The sequence below is a fragment of the Drosophila grimshawi genome, unplaced genomic scaffold, assembly GCF_018153295.1.
Source record: "Drosophila grimshawi isolate 15287-2541.00 unplaced genomic scaffold, ASM1815329v1 contig_1367, whole genome shotgun sequence".
In the NCBI taxonomy this organism is placed as follows: Eukaryota; Metazoa; Arthropoda; class Insecta; order Diptera; family Drosophilidae; genus Drosophila; species Drosophila grimshawi.
Window position 1 is genome coordinate 11,041,004 of NW_025062889.1, and position 19,637 is coordinate 11,060,640.

The 19,637-nt window shown below is 39.0% G+C and overlaps 6 protein-coding genes across 8 annotated transcripts; 1 reads left to right on the forward strand and 5 right to left on the reverse strand.

Annotated features, from left to right (window-relative positions):
• Nucleotides 1–308: 308 nt before the first annotated feature.
• Nucleotides 309–601, reverse strand: LOC116806191. Its single transcript, XM_043214873.1, has one exon. It carries the CDS (start codon nt 599–601, stop codon nt 464–466), a length of 138 nt encoding a protein of 45 aa, XP_043070808.1. The 3' UTR covers nt 309–463.
• On the reverse strand, nt 309–3,114 carry LOC6559835. The gene is made up of 3 exons (XM_001986423.3): nt 2,895–3,114; nt 1,973–2,250; nt 309–868 (listed from the first exon to the last, which is right to left on the reverse strand). The coding sequence occupies exons 2-3, from the start codon at nt 2,173–2,175 to the stop codon at nt 856–858; spliced, it is 216 nt and encodes a 71-aa protein (XP_001986459.1). The 5' UTR covers nt 2,176–2,250; nt 2,895–3,114; the 3' UTR covers nt 309–855.
• A 1,644-nt stretch (nt 3,115–4,758) lies between these two features.
• Nucleotides 4,759–7,640, reverse strand: LOC6560066 (beta-alanine transporter). The gene is made up of 6 exons (XM_001986424.2): nt 7,509–7,640; nt 7,252–7,414; nt 6,428–6,574; nt 6,023–6,367; nt 5,217–5,927; nt 4,759–5,142 (listed from the first exon to the last, which is right to left on the reverse strand). Exons 1-6 carry the CDS (start codon nt 7,619–7,621, stop codon nt 4,816–4,818), a joined length of 1,806 nt encoding a protein of 601 aa, XP_001986460.1. The 5' UTR covers nt 7,622–7,640; the 3' UTR covers nt 4,759–4,815.
• Nucleotides 7,641–8,241: 601 nt separating this feature from the next.
• Nucleotides 8,242–10,640, reverse strand: LOC6560067 (protein lifeguard 1). Of its 2 annotated transcripts, none has more exons than XM_032735475.1 (4): nt 10,359–10,640; nt 9,286–9,392; nt 8,941–9,042; nt 8,242–8,868 (listed from the first exon to the last, which is right to left on the reverse strand). In XM_032735475.1, exons 1-4 carry the CDS (start codon nt 10,375–10,377, stop codon nt 8,362–8,364), a joined length of 735 nt encoding a protein of 244 aa, XP_032591366.1. In that variant the 5' UTR covers nt 10,378–10,640; the 3' UTR covers nt 8,242–8,361. The 2 variants fall into 2 exon arrangements, with proteins under 2 accessions (XP_032591366.1, XP_001986461.1); XM_001986425.2 differs by lacking the exon at nt 10,359–10,640 and adding an exon at nt 9,469–9,548.
• A 181-nt stretch (nt 10,641–10,821) lies between these two features.
• On the reverse strand, nt 10,822–14,391 carry LOC6560473 (protein lifeguard 1). Of its 2 annotated transcripts, none has more exons than XM_001986426.2 (5): nt 14,297–14,391; nt 13,496–13,613; nt 12,220–12,566; nt 11,913–12,161; nt 10,822–11,841 (listed from the first exon to the last, which is right to left on the reverse strand). In XM_001986426.2, the coding sequence occupies exons 2-5, from the start codon at nt 13,533–13,535 to the stop codon at nt 11,482–11,484; spliced, it is 996 nt and encodes a 331-aa protein (XP_001986462.1). In that variant the 5' UTR covers nt 13,536–13,613; nt 14,297–14,391; the 3' UTR covers nt 10,822–11,481. The 2 variants fall into 2 exon arrangements, with proteins under 2 accessions (XP_001986462.1, XP_032591364.1); XM_032735473.1 differs by lacking the exon at nt 13,496–13,613 and adding an exon at nt 13,677–13,726.
• Nucleotides 14,392–14,682: 291 nt separating this feature from the next.
• Nucleotides 14,683–17,704, forward strand: LOC6561007 (aspartate--tRNA ligase, cytoplasmic). The gene is made up of 6 exons (XM_001986427.3): nt 14,683–14,774; nt 15,197–15,292; nt 15,378–15,703; nt 15,771–16,177; nt 16,559–17,176; nt 17,240–17,704. The coding sequence occupies exons 2-6, from the start codon at nt 15,206–15,208 to the stop codon at nt 17,401–17,403; spliced, it is 1,602 nt and encodes a 533-aa protein (XP_001986463.1). The 5' UTR covers nt 14,683–14,774; nt 15,197–15,205; the 3' UTR covers nt 17,404–17,704.
• The last annotated feature ends 1,933 nt before the right edge of the window (nt 17,705–19,637 follow it).

The window sequence follows — 19,637 nt, forward strand, 5'->3', positions numbered from 1 at the left end:
AGTAAAATCTATCAAATATACACAAGTCTATAATTTTAGTTACCCACCGTTTTAAATGCATTTGTCTTACTTAATGACGTCATATTTATCTAAGTTGATCAAAAATACAATTCAGACGCCGTCAACTGGGCGAGTAAAGTTCAACGCTCGCTCTCAAGTAGAAGTCTTGAGCAAAATAACGAATGTAGTCCATAGAAGGCCAAACATGGGTTCAAATAAGGCCTCGCTCCCAGACAATAAACCTCTCCGTAGATCGCTGAAATCATAGCCTTGAGTGCCGAGAATAAATTGAGTACAACTTCTGAATATTCCACATCAATGATTTTATTGTAACGTAGAGCTTGATGTTATATTGATTATACGAGTACATCAGTATAAATATAAGTATTTTCAATATATATATATATGTATATATATAGTCTATGTATGTATGTATAAACAATTAAGTAGGGTGTAAAAAGACCTATGTTTGCTGTCTCAAGCTCTTCACATATCGCACTGGCAGCTCGGGTAGATAAACGCAGACAAAGAACATCAATGGTCCAAATAGAATCATGCAGATCAGCCAGTAAATCAACTCGAAAACTGTTATCGCGTCCATATATAATAGTATATAAAATAAGTGTTTGAGCTTTATGGATGAATGCCAGTCTCGATCAGACAAATAATCAATGGGTTTTGTATAATAACAACTTTCACAATTAAAAAATTAAATAACTAATATCACTAAATACCGGGTATTGGAGATTGTGTAATAGTATAAAATACACCTATTACAGCACCGATATTTCTAATTATATAGTTCACTTTACACTTAATTTCTAAATGATATGCCAGATTTTCGGGGTTTTAACTTCAAGCCCGCCACCTGTAAATAATATAGAAAAAGATAATTAGTTTGATTTACATAAGGTAAATATTTAATTAGAGATACAATAATCCAACTTGATCTAATCTTCAAACTTACGCTGCATGTAATCTTGCCCTGCCCGTTGGTAAACTGTGACTGTTGCAGCTGCTGTGCTGAATCACGCACTTTATACTTCAGCGGCCAGCCCAGCTTTATTTATTTTTGGATATTCACCCAGCCAGTTCACAGCTAAAATCGGGGCTTTACCACAAAAACACCTCTGACGCTTTTGCCAGCTAATTCGTAACTGATGTGGGAACGGGAGAACGTCGTAATCGCCCAAAAACCCGGTTTTCTCTCTCTCTCTCTCTCTCTCTCTCTCTTTGCCTCGCTCTTTGTCTCGTTACAAACGTTCTATATGCGAATATTAGACATTCATTTACTCAACATTGAGCATACACTCAGAAAAATATATTCCTTTGCAACTAAAAAGTCATTTTTATTGAAAACAAATAATATATTTGAAATGTAACATTAATTTTTTTTTTTTTTTATTTAAAAAAATATTGCTTACAGTTCAGAAAGTCAACTATAAATTTTATTTTTACCCAGGAATGTTTGGAATGTCTTGTAACATGAGAGATTTATTTCTGTTTATATTTTGAGATTTTTTTATATTCAAATTTAGCTTAGAAAAAATGGTCTTAGTTACTAGAAGTAAGACAAAATCTAAAACAAGTTCAATTGTTTTTTTTTGCGTGTACGTTAAAAGCTTTAGTCTGTGAATTTGAAATTGTGGGTTATATATAAAATACTGGTATTTTTCAAGGCAATAACAATGGCAACGCCAACGACCAGATAGAAAATAAAACTGGTTTACCTAAGCTAGCAGAGAACTTTTAAAAGCTTGCTTTAATTACCTTCCTATAAAAAGTTATAAATAATGTTTGCTGTTGCCGCAGTGCATTTGGCAATTGTACTTTATCAATTTGACAACGAAAAGTAATCATGGAAAAGATGATAAGAGATATCTTTGTGCATTTGAATGAAAAGAAAATGCTCTAATAATCATAAATCTTTGACTCTCTCAAACTAGCAGATATTTCAATCTTTGCTACTTACATGATGTAAAAGTAATTATCTTTGTCCTTGGGCTTGACATCGCCACGGTTAACATCCCTCATTGAGGCGTTCACCGAACCCGGACACGCAGGCGATTGCATGTTCCTATTCCAGGTGGCCCAACGGCCACTTGCGCCATTTTGCTGATTTCCGAGATTGTTTTCTTTGTTTGCATTGGCAAAAAACGACCTGACGCTGTCCATGACTTATTTTTATTTTTTAAGTGCGCAGATAGCAGATATATGTCGAGCCTCCGAATTGACAACAAGTAAGCAAATCTAAAAATATACCAGATGTGATTTGTTTTGTATGAATTTGGGTTTTTAGTGGACTCGTTGCCAAGTCATAAATATATTTATATATATATGCGAATGTGTATAGAAATATATGTATGTATATATTAACGGTGTTTGTTGATTGTTTCTTTATAAATTATGTCCACTTCTGAAGTTTTTGATATCATTTTGATGCAAATACAAGATTATTCAATGATAAAAATGGTACGATTTGAAACTTTGCTGGTGGCATTTGAAGGCCATATTTGCCGTACAAATATTTAGCTTGTTTTGCAAAAAGAAATTTTATGATAAGAATAATCAAAATGGTTGCTTCAAAAAATGCGTCTTAGATTCACTGCTTTTCTGTTGATTACCAAATATATATACACTGACTAACTCGTCGAATATTATCAATTATCAATGAACTTAGTCAACTGAACAAGTTCAAAACAGTTCACTTCGCGCCACTGATAACAGGTTGATAGCCAAAATCAGCAAAGCCTTGAGCACGCGCCACAATTCAATACAATTTACTTACTCTCAACAACGTGGCAAGTCCTTCAAATGGCTGTTGAGTACCACTAGGGGGTTAACAATCTTACATATATAATAATATTGTGTACACTTTGCCGAATCGGACCTACCTCAAGGTTCGTTCACACGACAAGTTGTTTGTTTCTGCTGTAATTGAATCAAATGATTGATGTTTTGCTTCGCCTCAGTTGACGCCCTTTTCCGCACACTTCGAAAATTGGCTTGACACAGTTACAAGCTCCAGCGACCGATTCCAATTTCAATTCCAAGACACCTCACTCAAAGCGCCGAGCTAATGCGATGAACCGTTTAGCACAATGTCTGCGATCGTACTGAACAACGAACAACGGAATAGCGAACACCAAACACTGAACGCTGAACGCTGAGCAGCGCAGCTGTGACGACAACGAGGCGCGTCGTTAAATGCTCGACGATGCTCGATGCCGGTGGCTTCGTAGCATTTAATCAATTGCGAAGGCGGCACAAACACAACATTGAATGTTTTTCTATATGTATCTATATAAATATGTCTATGTACGGTGTGTGTGTGTGTGTAGATAACCAAGCAGATTACTTTATGTTTTAAAATGCACATGGGTTTCAACGAGTCTGTCGACATCTGGCATCTGTTTTCTTTTTCTTTTTTTTTTGGTGTATTGTTGTCTTATGTTTTTCGGCCTGGTCGGAGCAGTTTTTCTTGTTTGTTGTGATCGTTGTTTCTCAGTGTGTTTGTTACACATACATATACACAATTAATCTAATGTCACTCACATACAACATGTACAGGGTGTGTTTCGAGGCACGACTTGGATACAGCTGTCACTTTTAATACCCATTAAATTATCAACAACCGTTTATTTTTGGGTATCGTTATTTTGCTGACTTAATGGCGAGGCTTATACAAATTAATGTTTATATCAATGCAACTAACTTAATCAGCTTTTGATACAATTCCAAAACATATTTGCAAGTCGTGCGAATATAATCGTATAATTTCCATACGAATTAATATATGCTAATTGAACCAGCCTCTTTTGGAACTTGTATACTATAAAACTCACACAGTATAAATATTTACATATATATCTAAATATATATAGTTGATTTAAAGCGCATTTGCCTCTTTTGTTTGACTGTTGCGCAAGTAAACTGTAAATAAGTTTATATATATAAATGTGTATTTGTAGCTATATATTTGCTTCGAATACCTGTCACACTGCCAGCGTTTGTTTATTAGCCACACTTCCTCAAATCGAGTATTTTTCTTAACCCATTTGCTGTCATTGATAAGATGAATACAATCTTACAACTGTTTAAACTTATAGGGTATATAAATGTGTGTATATGAATACAATCTGACAACTGTTTAAACTTATATATATATATACATATGTATACATCTGTCTATATTGAGACTCGTGCGTCCGCTCAATGCACTGACGGACTTTGCCCCTTGCACTTTACACTCTCGAGCATACACGCGCACTACAGATACTTTAGTATTATGTAGTATATATAGTATTTTGATTTACATATGCAAATCTGAATTGTGTTTGGGTTTAAAATGAATGCCAAGCAATAAAAACAACAAGTTGACAGAATTATGGTGTTTAAGCTGTAAACTGTAACCCACAAATAACCAGAAACAATCGACTCGAAAATACTCTTGAACTCATATCTAAATTACTCTAAATATATGTTTCATAAATATATATTTACAAACACACTTCAAGTAGTTCCTCAGTTATTGGAACTATTATCTTTCGAGTGGCCCTGAGGGCAAGTAATTAAAATGCTTCCACATTCAAGGGTTAGTAATATTTACAAATACAGTCGATCTGAGAAATGTTATCAGCAAACGATAAGCCAGATGCCCTTTTGTGCTGCAACATTTTAAAGCATACTTTCAGGCGGAAGAAAAAAATGTTTTCCGCTCAATGCATATAGATATAAAAGCCACTAACTAATGACTAATTGACTAATGAAGTATTTAATTGTTACCTATATATTAATATATGCGTATTTATTCATTTACAATGTACGCATTTCTTTTTTACAAATACTGCAGACAATTTTACAGGTTGCAGGACCGCCAACACCGACTCTGTGATAGACAGTTGCGGCTTCCTCGGGTAACATTAGCTTGCTCCTGCCGAGTCCTGTGTTTCGGCTATTTTGCTGTCGCTTCTTCGTATCGACGCAGCAGCAGAGCAGAAAGCTCAGCGGCACCGCTTCACCCTCCTCCAGGCTCTGTGGCAGATTCTTGCCACGCGTCTCGGGCAGAAAGAGACTGGCAAAGCCGCCCACGATTAGCAGGCCTCCCATCACAATCAGTGGCAACACCAGCATCTGCTGGCCCTGCACGTTTATCCAAGGATTTGATTATACATTTAAAATACGATACGCTATTTGATATCTCATGCCTCACTTACCATATGATTGATAATGGGTATTATGATGGGGCCCGTCATGGCCACTACAGAACTGAAGCTCATGCCCAATCCACGGACCACAGTCGGATACAGCTCGGAGGCAAGCAGTGGCAGGACAACAAATGCAGATGAGATGCCCATTTTGCCAATGCAGTAGAGGAGCAGCATCACATCAGCCTGCTCCTGATAGAGCAGCGTGGTCACACAGGCCACACCGCCGACAATCATCGATATGAAGAGTATCCAGCGTCGGCCAAAATAACTCAGACCCGGCCAGAGTAGTAAGTAAGTTGGTAGCTCCACTGCTCCAGCCAGGAAGAAGTTCCAGATCTCATCGCCACCCAGTGCAGGTGCATAGTAGCTGAGTCCCACATAGACGCTAGTGTTGGCAAACCAGATCAGGGTCACAATTAGCGTCTTGCGTCGCATATTCGTGCCACGAAATAGATCCATAATACCATAGTGCGTCGCCTCCGCCGGCTGTGTTGAATGCAACCGCTGATGCAGTCGCTCCACAAACTCCCGACTCACATGGACCCCATTCACACGAGCCATCACCTTCAGGATGCGAACGGCTCGCTTTGGTTGTCCCACGGCAAGCAGCCAGCGTGGCGACTCGGGCAGCACAAAAAAGCAGGAGAAGAGCATCAGCAGTGGCAGGGATACGGCCAATGTTAGATATCGCCAGTCGCGCACCAAGTAGACAACACCCTAGAAAATATTATCAACATTTTTACGTTTAACTATCAAACTTTCGTCCTAACTAATCCACAATGTCTCAGCTAAAAATATAAAACGAGACTCACCGCAAGTAAGACCAGACCCAACGAGTAGGCAATATTGGAAACGATTGTGCAGAAGACACGCCGCTCCGGGCCGACAAGTTCAATTGCCAGCACATAGGGACTGGCTAAAATGGCAGGCACTGTAAGACCGACCACAAAACGGAGTCCTAGCCAGGAGTAGTAGTTCCAGGCAAAGGCGCTCGCCGCACACGCCACAACTTCAAGCAGCAGGTACGCGTAGAAGGAAGGACGCCGCCCCCAAAGATCGACCATATAGCCAAACACATAGTTGCCAATTAGACCGCCCAGGCCAAAAATGACTAGTGCCAGGGTGACGTAAAAACTCCTGTCGCAGACCAGGTTCCACTGCCAAGAGCCAGCAGAATATTAACAAAAGCCAGTTTATCTTGATGTAGTTTGACTCACCTCCTGAACTACGGTGCTGGGATACATGGATCTATCGTAGTGCCAGCCATGCTGACAGGGGACTACTGCATTTTGGTCTATCCTTAACAACTTGGACGCCTGCTCCTTTTGCAGCTCATATGGCGTACGATACTCCAAGTAACGCACCTATGCAATACAAGACAGACATGATCATATCTAAATATCTAAAATTAACAAAACTTTACTCTGCTCCTTGCATTGAAATCTATTTTAATTTTGAAAGTTTAAAACTAATTAAAATCGCTTACATTTTCCACAGTTTGACATTCATTATGCGTGTGAACTGCTTGCCAACTGCTTAATTGCACTTTGTATGCACTCATTGCATTTTCCAACAACCTCAATTATATGCCATATTTGTCTGGCAAGTAAATCTATTGTGAGTTGGTTGCTGCCAAAAATTCAAAAATATATATAAATATATTGTATTCTGAACTTCCGATTATAACAATAAAAGAATCTCAGTATGCAAAATCAAAGATTTTAATGTTTTAACTATCTAGCAATGAACTTCAAACTTAAGTAAATCAATGCCGTTCCAAAAGTACAAAAAACTTCAAATTAACTACAAGTTGTACTGGTGTCTATTAAAAACCGAGTATTGAATAATCGAGGTATTTTTATGAGAAGATTCCTAAGTTAATTTAATATTTTACTGTCTAAATAGAGACTATAACTTTCTAAACACTTGCATTTTCTACATGGAACCCAGAAAACCACACGGATGTATCTATTTATGTATATATACTGTAATATATATAATATATGTATACGAGTATATCAAGATAATGAGATTCACGCACTATTTCACTGTAGTTGCGAACGAACATGGCGCACTCCTCAAAGGATCCGTGTTCGTCGCGTGGAATGCTCAGATTTTGAACGAGCTGTATATAGTCCTGTGTCCATGGCTCGAGTTCCGGTATGCGGCACCAATGCTTTGGCGTCGCTGCAATAAACAACTGACTGCAAAGAGAATGTTAGACCTTGTCTGAATGGGGGCTAATCCGATTTGAGGGTGTGAGTGTGAGCAGAGAGTGGATCAAATTATTTGACCCACCTATAGGCGTGAAAGGCGCAGGGTAATGCGGCCGGCAGCAGCACTGAGCAAATAATAATCTTTTGATATAGACCGAAGGCTCCCACCTCCTTAAGTACTTCATCGAAATCCATTGTGGAATCCGCGTCAGCACCCGATTCCAAATCGCGCACAACTGATCGCGAAGGGGGCCTTGCGCATTTCCAGGCCCCAGAATAATCCGGGTACTGTGTTCCGCCACGCGGCTAAATCTCAATTGGACATAATTACATTACGGCCTTTCGTATGCTTTTAATTAATTGGACACCGCTGCGTGAGACAGGGTCGCGACCAAATCGCAAAACTGGGCGATCGCCCAGCGGTCAAAGCACAAACCAACAGTCGCCAAAAAACAATAGAAAAAAATTACCCATCGAAGTTTAAATGCTCTTAAAGGAAACATATATTTTGATAATATTTCTCAACTGAGAAAGCCACAAAAAATATGATTTATGGAAAATGCTCATCTTTCGAATGACGCATATTTGCTCGGCTATAGCAATATATATATATATATAGTTGGCACAGAAATATATCATCAAATTATTAAACAGAGAGATTATTTTGCAAAGAGACTGATAAATGGACTACCCTCTCCATATATATATATATATATATATATATTATATATTTATCGGAGATATCTCACAACGATTCAATAATAGCCTCTCTCTTTGCAAAGGGTATAGAAACGTACAATAACAAAGAGATATACTTATATACATAAGTCAGCTGTAACTGTATTTCTTGAACAATTCCGATACGTAATCTCAGTAAGGTTATATAATAATAAATAGTTTTAGATAGACGACGACATCTAGTCTGTAGTCCTCACTTAACTGCGGGCCAGTCCAATGATGGTTAGTAGGTACATAAAGATGTTGACTATGTCCAAATACAGATTGAGTGCGGCAAAGATGTACTCCTCGGGACTAATCGAGTACTTGTGATTGCCACCGAGCATCAACTGTGTATCGTACACTAGATACACAGAGAAGAGCAGGGCACCTAGCGAGGCATAGACCAGTCCAATGATTTTTCCAGGTATAAAGATGGCAATGATGCCAAAGATGATGAACACGACCAGGCAGGCAACCAGAACTCCGCCGCACATGGTAAAGTCGTATTTGGTTTGTAGCGCAAACAGAGTTAAGCCCAGGCTAACAGCTGCTGTGATCCCAACAGCCATGAGAACCTCATCCGCCTCATAAGTGCCGGCAATGACGCCCAACAGAAAGGACTCTGCGAGCGTGAACAGGAACAAAAAGATGAAATTTAGCGGCGTTTTTCTGCGCACACTCTCGCAGCAGGCCATGCAGATCATGGTCACAATTAGCACGGCCTAAAATCAGTAAAAAAATACCTATTTAATACAACAGTTGTAAAAAAAGTCACTTGAAGTCGTAGAACTTACCAGTGCTACCCACACGAGCCAGTAATTGGTCTGTGCCCACTTCTGTGTCGCCTCTGAGAAGGTGAACACGCTCACAAAGCCAAACGTGATCAGCAGTTGCATCTATTTGGGAACAATCAAATCTATTAATAATCCTTTTATTATGTGATATGAGAATGAATGAGAACATGAATCATGTGCAAATTACTCATTATGAAGGCAAAAACTTTTTAGATTTCAACTAAAGAGCTAAAGCTCTTGATCTTGATCAAAGCTATCAGCTTTGATTGTACAACGTAAACACTCAAATTAAGAAATATATATCTTACTTAAAGTAAGTTTTTGATGAATTAATCACTCACTTACCATGAGTATGAGGTAAACCTTGCGGATGAATCCTTTGCGAATAGTCTGATCATCGAAGGCGAAACTCTTGTCCGCCTCCGCATCCGAATAGACGCCATTGCCATCGCCTGTTATGGGAATAGAGCAGAATGAAAGTGTTTAAAGAAAAGCAAACAAGATTTGATCTGATTCAACCTGACTGACCATATTGAAAATGGGTATCACCCATGACTAAAGTTAGTTCTGCTTGTAACCGGGATAAAGTCTGAATGTGTCTGAGTTGTTCGGCTAATGAATATTGCCGCAGACCATTTCAGCTCTTCCAATTCTACTCCGATAACTCTGTAGATTAGCTGCTCGCTATCAAACGCACACCAATGCAGAACTGTTGATAAGGAGCAGAGAGGGTGGACAGGAGTTGTAACACTTTTGCAGCTGTTGATAAGCACTGCTTCTGATAACGAGTGTGCCACCACACCTGGCATTCCTGTTATATACAACCAATTGATTGGAAAAGTGTATAAACCACTCCCTCTCTCTCTCTCTCTCTCTTTCTCTCTCTCTCTGTGTGTGAATCACCCACAGTTATAACTCTTGTCTTATCAAATTGCTCTTGATAAGGAATAAAAGTGCAGATATGCAAAGAAAATGTTTAACTGATTTCAATTAGGCGAGGTAAGTTGAAGAGATCGAGACACCTTCAGATTCAGCTGGGATTACCACAGACCACAGTCAAGCTTCTGTAACGCGAACTTTGGTAAGTTTAATTTTCTGTTATTCCCATTAAATTAGATATAATTTTGACTTCCAAACTTGAAGTTGCACAAGTCTCTATTTATATATATATATTTTTTTTGCTTCTGTGTAGGTCCCAATTAAGGGTTTTTTTCCGCAAACAATAAAATTGGATTTAAAAACACAAAATTCGAACCACTCAATGCATTGATAAGTCAAAGTTACCAAATCTGGACTGTATATATATTATTTTAATGTGTCACACTTTATACACAAGTTGCTAGGCGATTATCTTATCTTAAGCAGTTTCTCACATTATGATTTTTATTTTATTGTTGTTGTTCAGTTAAGGTACTTGCCTTGCTGGTAGTGATACATTTGATGACTGTAAGAAATCAAAGATATTTATTTTATTTCCGTTGCTTCTGGCCGTAAAACGCTCGCACGACTTTTAACTACCGAATAAAACTGACAACCTTGTGTATTTTACTGCGCGGGTAGCGCAAAAATTCCAAAATATTTTGGTGTTGTCTCACAACACTTATCGCCAGATAAGAAAGTAGCCCAACTATGATAAGTATTTGTAAGCGCTGTTGCGACTGTTTTGCTTTGCCTGTTGCCTAATCCAATGCTGGCAAGTAACTGCTACCAGTTAACTGTTGCATTTACTGCATGCAATACTTGCTGTGGCTGCCAACGCCCCACTGTGGGGAAGACCCACAAGTCTCGCACAATGCAGCGTCTTAGAGTTTTGCCTTTCAGTCGCTTTCCAGTATTCGCCGATAGTTGTTTGTTCGTTTTGTGTTTTTTCTTTCTTTTAAATTAAATAAATAAATAGATTCGCTTTATTGTTGACTTTTGAGCTGTGTCGTTGCACAGTATATAGTAGAATATTCTTTGGGGGGTTTCTGTTTTTCCTTACAAGTCTGCATTTAATAAACATTGTTTTTTTTTCTGTATATGATTAACAACTGCAAGCGAGGCGACGCAACGCTGCATAAATATATGTAGAGAGGTATGTATATAATTATTGTATTGTATTATTATGTGAATACGTACACGACTATTTATTGTTTGTATGTGGTAATTATTTGGTTTGGAATCATCCATCAATCGAATCAATATCAGGTATGCAGAGCTTTAACAAATTTTGAAGTACATATTATTATTATTATCATATGAAAACTAAATATGTGCATATTTTTGTTTTTATGCATAACAACTTAAGAATTTTTTTCCGTTCATTTCACCTTAACATTAATACAATCTATATAAGGAAATTAGTTAATTGATAACACAAAGTACTGAAAACAAATACTTGATGTATACAGCAACCAAATAGATTAATACAATAATATCTGAACGCTTTCAAATGAGATTACGCGATTATCGTAACTAGTAATAGGAAGCAAAACATTAATAAGCTGCCGATTAAAATCAAAATAAGTTCTAACCAAAATGTTGTTAATTGTGCGCCTGATTCTAATCGCGCGAGGCGCCAATTATGGTTAGAATGTAGATGAAGATGTTGATTATATCCAAGTAAAGATTCAGTGCAGCAAATATATACTCCTCGGGACTAATCGAGTACTTGTGATCACCGCCCATCATCAGCTGGGTGTCATATATCAGATACACCGAGAAGAGCAGCGCACCAATCGATGCATATACAAGCGTTATAATTTTGCCCTTTACAAATATGGCCACAATGCCAAAGATTATAAAGACGACCATGCAAGCGACTAAGATGCCGCCCATCATGGTAAAGTCCACCTTGGTTTGCGTGGCAAAGATTGTCAAAGCGAGACAAACAGCAGCCGTTATGCCCACAGCCATTAGAACCTGCCAGATGAAAAAGATAGATATATATTTGGAAATAACGGTTGTTAACGACTGATAAGAAGCGTACGCACCTCTTGTTGACCGAAGCGACTGGCAGATACGCCCAAGAGGAACGATTGCGCCACTGTAAACAAGCCGAGGAATATAAAGTTGGTTGGTGTCTGACGTCGAACGCTCTCGCAGCAGGCCATGCACAACATGGTCACAATCACAACAGCCAGCGCCACCCAAAAGAGGTAGCTATTCTTTTGTACAAATCGCTTGGTGCCCTCGTGAAAGGTAAACAGTGCAACAGCTCCAAACGTCACCAAGAGTTGACCCTGCAAATAAACTAAAATTAGGGCAATCTTCGAAAAGGGAATCATTATCAATACATACCATTAGAATAATGTAAACTTTGCGTATGAAGCCGCGACGGATGCTCTGATCGTCAAAAGAGAAGTTCTTGGGCTGACCCTCGGGATCATCGTAGGCGCCGTAGCCAGTCGATGGCGGTGGTTGAATGAAACCCGGTTGGGGCGCATATCCACCGGGTGGTTGACCCTGACCATATGGATCCTGGCCGTATGGTCCCTGAGGATACGGCTGACCGCCACCCTGACCGTACGGCGGATAACCGCCTCCCTGTGGCGGTCCTTGCGGGTAACCACCGCCATAGCCACCCTGTGGCGGATAGCCACCTTGTGGTGGATAACCACCGCCGTAGTTGTACTGCTGATTGGGATCTGTATGGGAATGAGGAACTTCTTTATCATCAGACAAAACAAATGGATTCGTTCCTCCATTCCGAGCTCCATACACATAATATGTTTAATAAGTAAATTCGATGAGTATATTCGCAAGACATTTATAAAAACAATAAATCAATAACATCTACCACACATTAGATAAATCCTAAAGGAAAACTATTTTAATAATGAGCCTAGTGAGCAGCTGAAGAAAATGTATACAAGGAACAACATAATTATTGCACATGCTCTATGTTTCTAATAATATATAATTCTTCTCGCAGACAGTGTTTATAAAATCAATAATCATTGTGAAGGTCTTGTTGGGAAGTCACGTCTTTTAAATAAAAATGAACTTTAAGTAAGTGTTATCTATTGCGATACCAAAAGTCAAGTAAATAAAGTGGGCATTTCTGCTGAAAAGATAGGAATAATTTATTTGTCATCTGAGTCAGTTTTTCCATGACTGATCGAATATGTGACGATGATATAGCATGAATACACAATATACAGGGGTTCCTCAAAGTGAAAGATATTATTACTGTTGCAAACACAAACCATTTTTAATGCTGACAAATGCTTAAGGGTCGGAATGATAATATATTAACTCAAGATAACTGCATTATATGCACAAAAAGAAGAAGCAACTTGAACCCTTGCAGTTAAATATGAATTCCATTACATTTATGGATATGTATTGATGATCGATGTGCACGATTATTGAAATGAACCTACAGATAATATAGGACATCCATCGATTAAAACTGAAAAAAAAAATAAGTGGCCAATTTACCCAAATGGGCAGAAAGACTTAATTAATTAATGGCAACAGAAGCATGCGAAGAGGGCACGAAACGAGACAGCAAGCAAAATTAATTATTATGCACAAAAGTAACCAACAAATGAAAAGTCAATATAAAGTAAACCTTGGTATTGAGGATATTGGGGGACACTTTGCCACGACATTTTTTGCTCTGTTTTTTGCTTTTCTGAACTGAACAATCTGCTCCTACAGATTAGCTACAAGGGAGGATCAATCAACCGCTGTGAAGTAAATAAAGACCCAAAGAAACTGTTAGTTAGTTGAGTATGTTCATCAGGACTCACCGTGCATATTTTTTCGTTATCGCTTATCGATAGAGCTCGATTTCGATTACCTGCAAATTGAGAAAAAGAATATCAAGATAAGAGAGATGAATAAGTCACAATTGCGTTTTGTTTTAGCAATTTTAATTCAATTCACTTTAATAACCGGTCGGGTCTCTTTAGATCTAAATTAATTTCAAGTCGTGGTTTGTTGTGGCACAACAAAAACAAATGGTAAACATGACGTGACACACAAACAGAGGCGCACGCAGAAGGGGGCCTTGGACTAAAATCGTTGCAAAAATTAGTCAATTCTGACGCCCCCTTTTACGTATACAAATACACACTTTTGAATGTGTGCGTGTCGCTCTTATCTACATGAGTATGTATATAACTTGTGCTCAAGTGGCTACGTCATCATATTGTATATGTGTGGTATTTTTTGCAGCCACTGTTCTTATCCAACATAAATTAGTTTCCCGGGGGTTAAGCAAAAGATTTCTCGATTGGTGACTCACGCGTCACTTTATCCACTTAGCTAATTAGTTAAGGAAATACGGAGAGAACATGAAACACCTGTTTCGTCTTTGTTTTGCAACAACTGCGCGTGTTCTAAATATAGAGAAACCACCGAAAATTACCTTCCTTAATGCGCACAATAAAAATATAAACAAGTGAAACAATTCCCACAACTGCTTTTTTGTTGTGTGGTTTCTAGAAAATTGTGTTTCTTAGTGATGCAACATGAGCACATCGATACACAGCATCCCACTCAGAAAACATCGATACAATTTTAAACAAAGTTGGGTATGCAGCTCAATTTATCGCTGGCAAAACTATTACAGGCAGGAGGTTTTGTTTTGTTAATAAGTATAGTAAATAAATATGCATATTCTTTATCAGCTGTTGGTCGGTGTAAGCTATTAATATGTATATATAAGCAACGCACTCAAATGTAAAGAATTGCTCTAAAATATCACGTATATCGATACCAACTATCGATAATGGTCTACAAAACAACCTAAATAACACCGAATTGCATTGCAGCCGAGCATGCTGCAATAGTTGCCGACACTCGTGAAATTCGTTCGATTCGTGTATTAAAAGGGACAAGAATTGGTAAGCCAAATTGCAAGTGCCAACACAAAATCAATATGTAAAAGGCAACAATGCTGAAATTAGTCAACTAAGTGTGTTGCGTTTAGGTTATGTGTGTGTGAGCTGCAAGAGACAAAGAAACGGTGGCGACTCCACCGCCCCACCACCCTGCCAATGTGTCCATATGTAACGGGGTTGATTGAACTGCAGCAAAATGAAAAACCGGCAGCAAAGACGATTTCAATTCGAAATGTGCAATATGCTAAACTAGTGCTGCTATTAATATGCCCACGCATGTGTATGTGTTTGTATATATGTGACGCAATAGTTGAGTACCGGATGCGTGTTCCCCTCTCCTCACCTTCACCCATGCCACACACTCGCCTGTTGCTTATCAAGTTGTGGTTTATACGAATAATAAAAAGTATATTGTTATTTTACAGCATTCCAGAATGGTCGAGGAAAAGGAGAATGTTGCCAATGCGGGGCAGGAGCCGGTCTCCAAGAAAGGTGCCAAAAAGCAAGCAAAGGCCGCCAAGGTGAGCTACGTGGCTAAATTTATAAAGCTGATAAACATCGTCTAAAGTTCTTTCTCTCTCTATCTGTCCCTCTCTCTCGCTGTAGAAAGCTGAGCAGAAGGCAGAGAATGCTGCTGCCGTTGCCGTTGATGCTGCTGGTGATAATGCCGCCGATCATGCTGCCGATCGTTATGGTCTCTACGAGATGATTCAGTCAAAGGAGACGCGTAGCGAACGTCAATTTGTCTCCGTGTCGGAGCTGAGCAACCACGTGAATGACAAGGGTCTGCTGTGGGTGCGTGGACGTGTGCATACATCGCGTGCCAAGGGCAAACAATGTTTCCTCATTCTGCGCCAGCAGAGCAGCACCGTCCAATGCATTCTCGCTGTGGGCGATGTCATCTCCAAGCAAATGGTCAAGTTTGCCGGAAAGTAAGCAACCACAATACAAATTTAACAACTTCCGCACTTAGATAATCAATTTTCTTACTTACCCAAGCATACCCAAGGAGAGCATAATTGATATCCAGGCCAAGGCGGTGGCTGTGCCCAATCGCATCGAGTCGTGCACGGAACAGTTGCTGGAGCTGTTCATCGAGCAGATTTTTGTCATTTCGCAGGCGAAGGCACAGTTGCCGCTACAGATTGAGGATGCATCGAGGCCGGAGAATGCAGATGATGCCGATGGACTTAATATACGCGTCAATCAGGACACTAGATTGGATAATCGAGTGCTCGATCTGAGGACACCAGCCAATCAGGCCATTTTTCGCCTGGAGGCCGGCGTTTGCCGTTTGTTCCGTGATATATTGACCGATCAGGGTTTCACCGAGATCCACACGCCCAAGATCATTTCCGCTGCCAGTGAGGGTGGCGCCAACGTCTTTACCGTCAGCTACTTTAAGGGTAAGTTCTGCGTTTTAAGAACATCTGCAATTCGTGTTTTGTGTTTTAATGCAGAATTTAAATTTTATGTTTATTTTTCAATTTGTCTTATTCAAAAGTCTGTATCTTATGCAAAAACATAGATAGATTCGACTTGACAATATAGATAAATTAGTGAAACAAGTAATTGTAATTTATAAATAAGAAATACTTAAATTTAAAGCAATTGTTTCTAAGAAAAACATAAATTTTCATAGCCAAATGTTGATCGCTTTTCGTTAACCTTAAAACCTTAAAAATATGTAAAACTGATCTTGGATTGTAAGCCGACAGCTGCTTTCAACTATTCTATTCTATTCTGCTATTCTGTTCTGAGTTTAATTTATTCTGCTTATCTTGCAGACTCGGCATATCTGGCACAGTCGCCGCAGCTGTACAAGCAGATGGCAATCGCAGCTGACTTTGACAAGGTTTACACAGTTGGAGCTGTGTTCCGTGCCGAAGATTCAAACACGCACAGGCACTTGACGGAATTTGTTGGTCTCGATTTGGAGATGGCCTTCAAGTATCATTACCACGAAGTGCTGCACACAATTGGCAACACGTTTACGGCCATCTTTAAGGGGCTGCGCGACAAGTACAGTCGCGAAATTGAGGCGGTTGGACAGCAGTACAAAGTGGAACCGTTTAAGTTCTTGGAGCCGCCGCTCATACTGCAGTTTGCCGAGGGTGTGGCAATGTTGCGTGAGGCTGGCATCGAAACCGGTGATGAGGAGGATCTGTCGACACCAAACGAGAAATTGCTGGGCCGTCTGGTGAAGGCCAAATACGATACGGACTTCTACATACTCGACAAGTTTCCGCTGTCGATACGTCCGTTCTACACAATGCCCGATCCGAGCAATCCGATCTATTCCAATTCGTATGACATGTTCATGCGTGGCGAGGAGATTCTCTCGGGTGCGCAACGTATCCACGATCCAGAGTACTTAATTGAGCGTGCCAAGCATCACAATATTGGTGAGTCTCGACATACTTGAAGGGGAGAGGCTTCATTAATCTAACCACTTTTCTTGCTTGTAGATACCACAAAAATTGCGGCTTATATTGAGTCCTTCCGCTATGGTTGTCCACCGCACGCTGGCGGCGGCATTGGCATGGAACGTGTCGTTATGTTGTATCTGGGCTTGGATAACATTAGGAAGACATCAATGTTCCCACGTGATCCCAAGCGGTTAACACCTTAAATGTGGCCAACACATCATCAATAACATAATTACAATAACACCTATTCTATCTTAATGAATGAAATTCGCAACAATTTATATGATTTTCTCCAACTTTCCATAACTGTGTGCCCAACTCTCAATATCTTTATTTTTGTAGACCCCCTGAACCCAGAATCTATCCCAGTTAATGTTGGTGCGCTCTCTTTTTTTTAAGACTTGCATGCTGCAAAGTTGTTTGACAACGAGAACTGTAAAGACTGCTTAGAGTCACTATTGTTTAATATCGTATGAAATAAATCTTTGCCAGTGTGTTTAGTAATTGATTTGTGCTTATTTCATTGGTGAACCGACGTTGGGTCAAGATGGATGAGGAAGGACAGACAAGAGTCGATATTGCTTAGTTTTTAAACGCTTCCATATCTGTCAATCTAAAGACTATTTAGAAATGGCTTTAAAGTTACAATATGGGAATAATTATTGTACTTCTATCAACATATATTTAATGCTCTTTCATCAACATTTTTTTAAAAGCAATTGCAAGTTTGACAGAAAATACCACACAATATTACAATACATCAAAACAAAAATGAATTCTAGAAATTTCATTGAATACTCTAATTAAAGACAACCGCTTAGAAATGTAATAATGAAAATGCTATTTAAATACTTGCCGCCAGCTGCATCTTATACTTATTATTGGCACTAACATCGACATAAATAATTAATATACATAACAGGTAAATAAATATATAAATATAAACAAATCGCCTAGTTTCCAATTGCTTAGAAGTGTCCAGCTAAGATTTCAAACTCCATAACAAAATTTTAGCTCCGTTTTAAACCAATTGTATATCCACAAATCATTATGCTCATTATGCACATAATTTAGAAGATTTTCGCGCTTAAATAGTAATACAATTTTTGACATTACCTGAGAAAGGTCCTTCCAAGATTTCTAACAGCCATAACTTGGACAAAAATGATTCGATTAGATGAAGATTTTTCCTGTATTCTCTTTTGATATTTATGATACTAAGCAAGCTGGAAATGTGTATTTTCTAAAATTACGGGTGAAAAGTCGAGGAACTGTAGAAAAACACTTCAGATACCCACAAAAAAATATTCTAACATATTTCTATAAATATTATTATATAAAATAAGCCGCAGACATTCAATCCTAGACTAAAGATGGTTTCATCTACTGCTCTGCAAATCTTGGCTTTATAATAAATATATGTGCTGGCATCCTTACTATGTCTTAATATCAAGTACTCGTTTAAGCAAACACAAAAACTATTTTGTAGTTCACCAAGTGAATTAAACTCGAGCTGAAATTAGGGGGTAGATTTATCGCACAATAGTCTTGTTTATTAGTTATTTATTTTGATTTTGGAAATGCATTTTAATTGATTTAATGAAGTGTCCATTCTTAATACTCGTCGCAGTTTATAGTGTCAGCCATCCACTGACGACGAGTTCATTATAAAGCAATCATGCTAATGCATTATCCTCATCGTGATGAAGATTTCTCACTGAATCTTGACATGCACACAAACATATACATATATTGCTAACTTATCGGACAAGTGTTCGCTGTTCTTGTCAGCAACAGCAACAGGACGAGCAACAGCAACAACAATAGCCACACATAATAAATTGTATTCGGTCTCAATCAGATTATTATCAATAAACAAGTGTGTACTTCTCGCATACGTCACGATGTGTCCAAGAGGAACACTGTTGACACAGTTGGCAAATACTTTTCTGGCCAAATACAAAAGGACGAATACGAATACGAGAATTCCTTTCAATCTGTGTGTTGTTTGCTGCACAGCAACTAACTCTGTGCGTTGATTCCACAGCTATCGGCAAACGAACTTTAAAATCAGACAATAAACAGAAGCACAAACAGAACACAACAGAACACAGCAGAACAGAAAGAGAGAGGCGAACACAGCAAACAGCAAACAGACACAGGCACAGCCAGGAGCAAATATTTGCTGCTGTGCGAGTCCGTCTACTTCAAGACACAATTGAGACGCACTCCATTTTATTTTCACACCGCGGCATCGTTAGTTCAGACACCGTAACAACAACAACAACAACAACGACAAGCACAGCAACAGCGACGACAGCAACAATAACAAACCACTGCACAGCTGCACGTAAGAGGCACACACACTAATACACATTCAAAGTGGGCGTCGCTGAGTGCTCGCACATCGTGTATACAGTGCTTGTCTCGCTCTAAC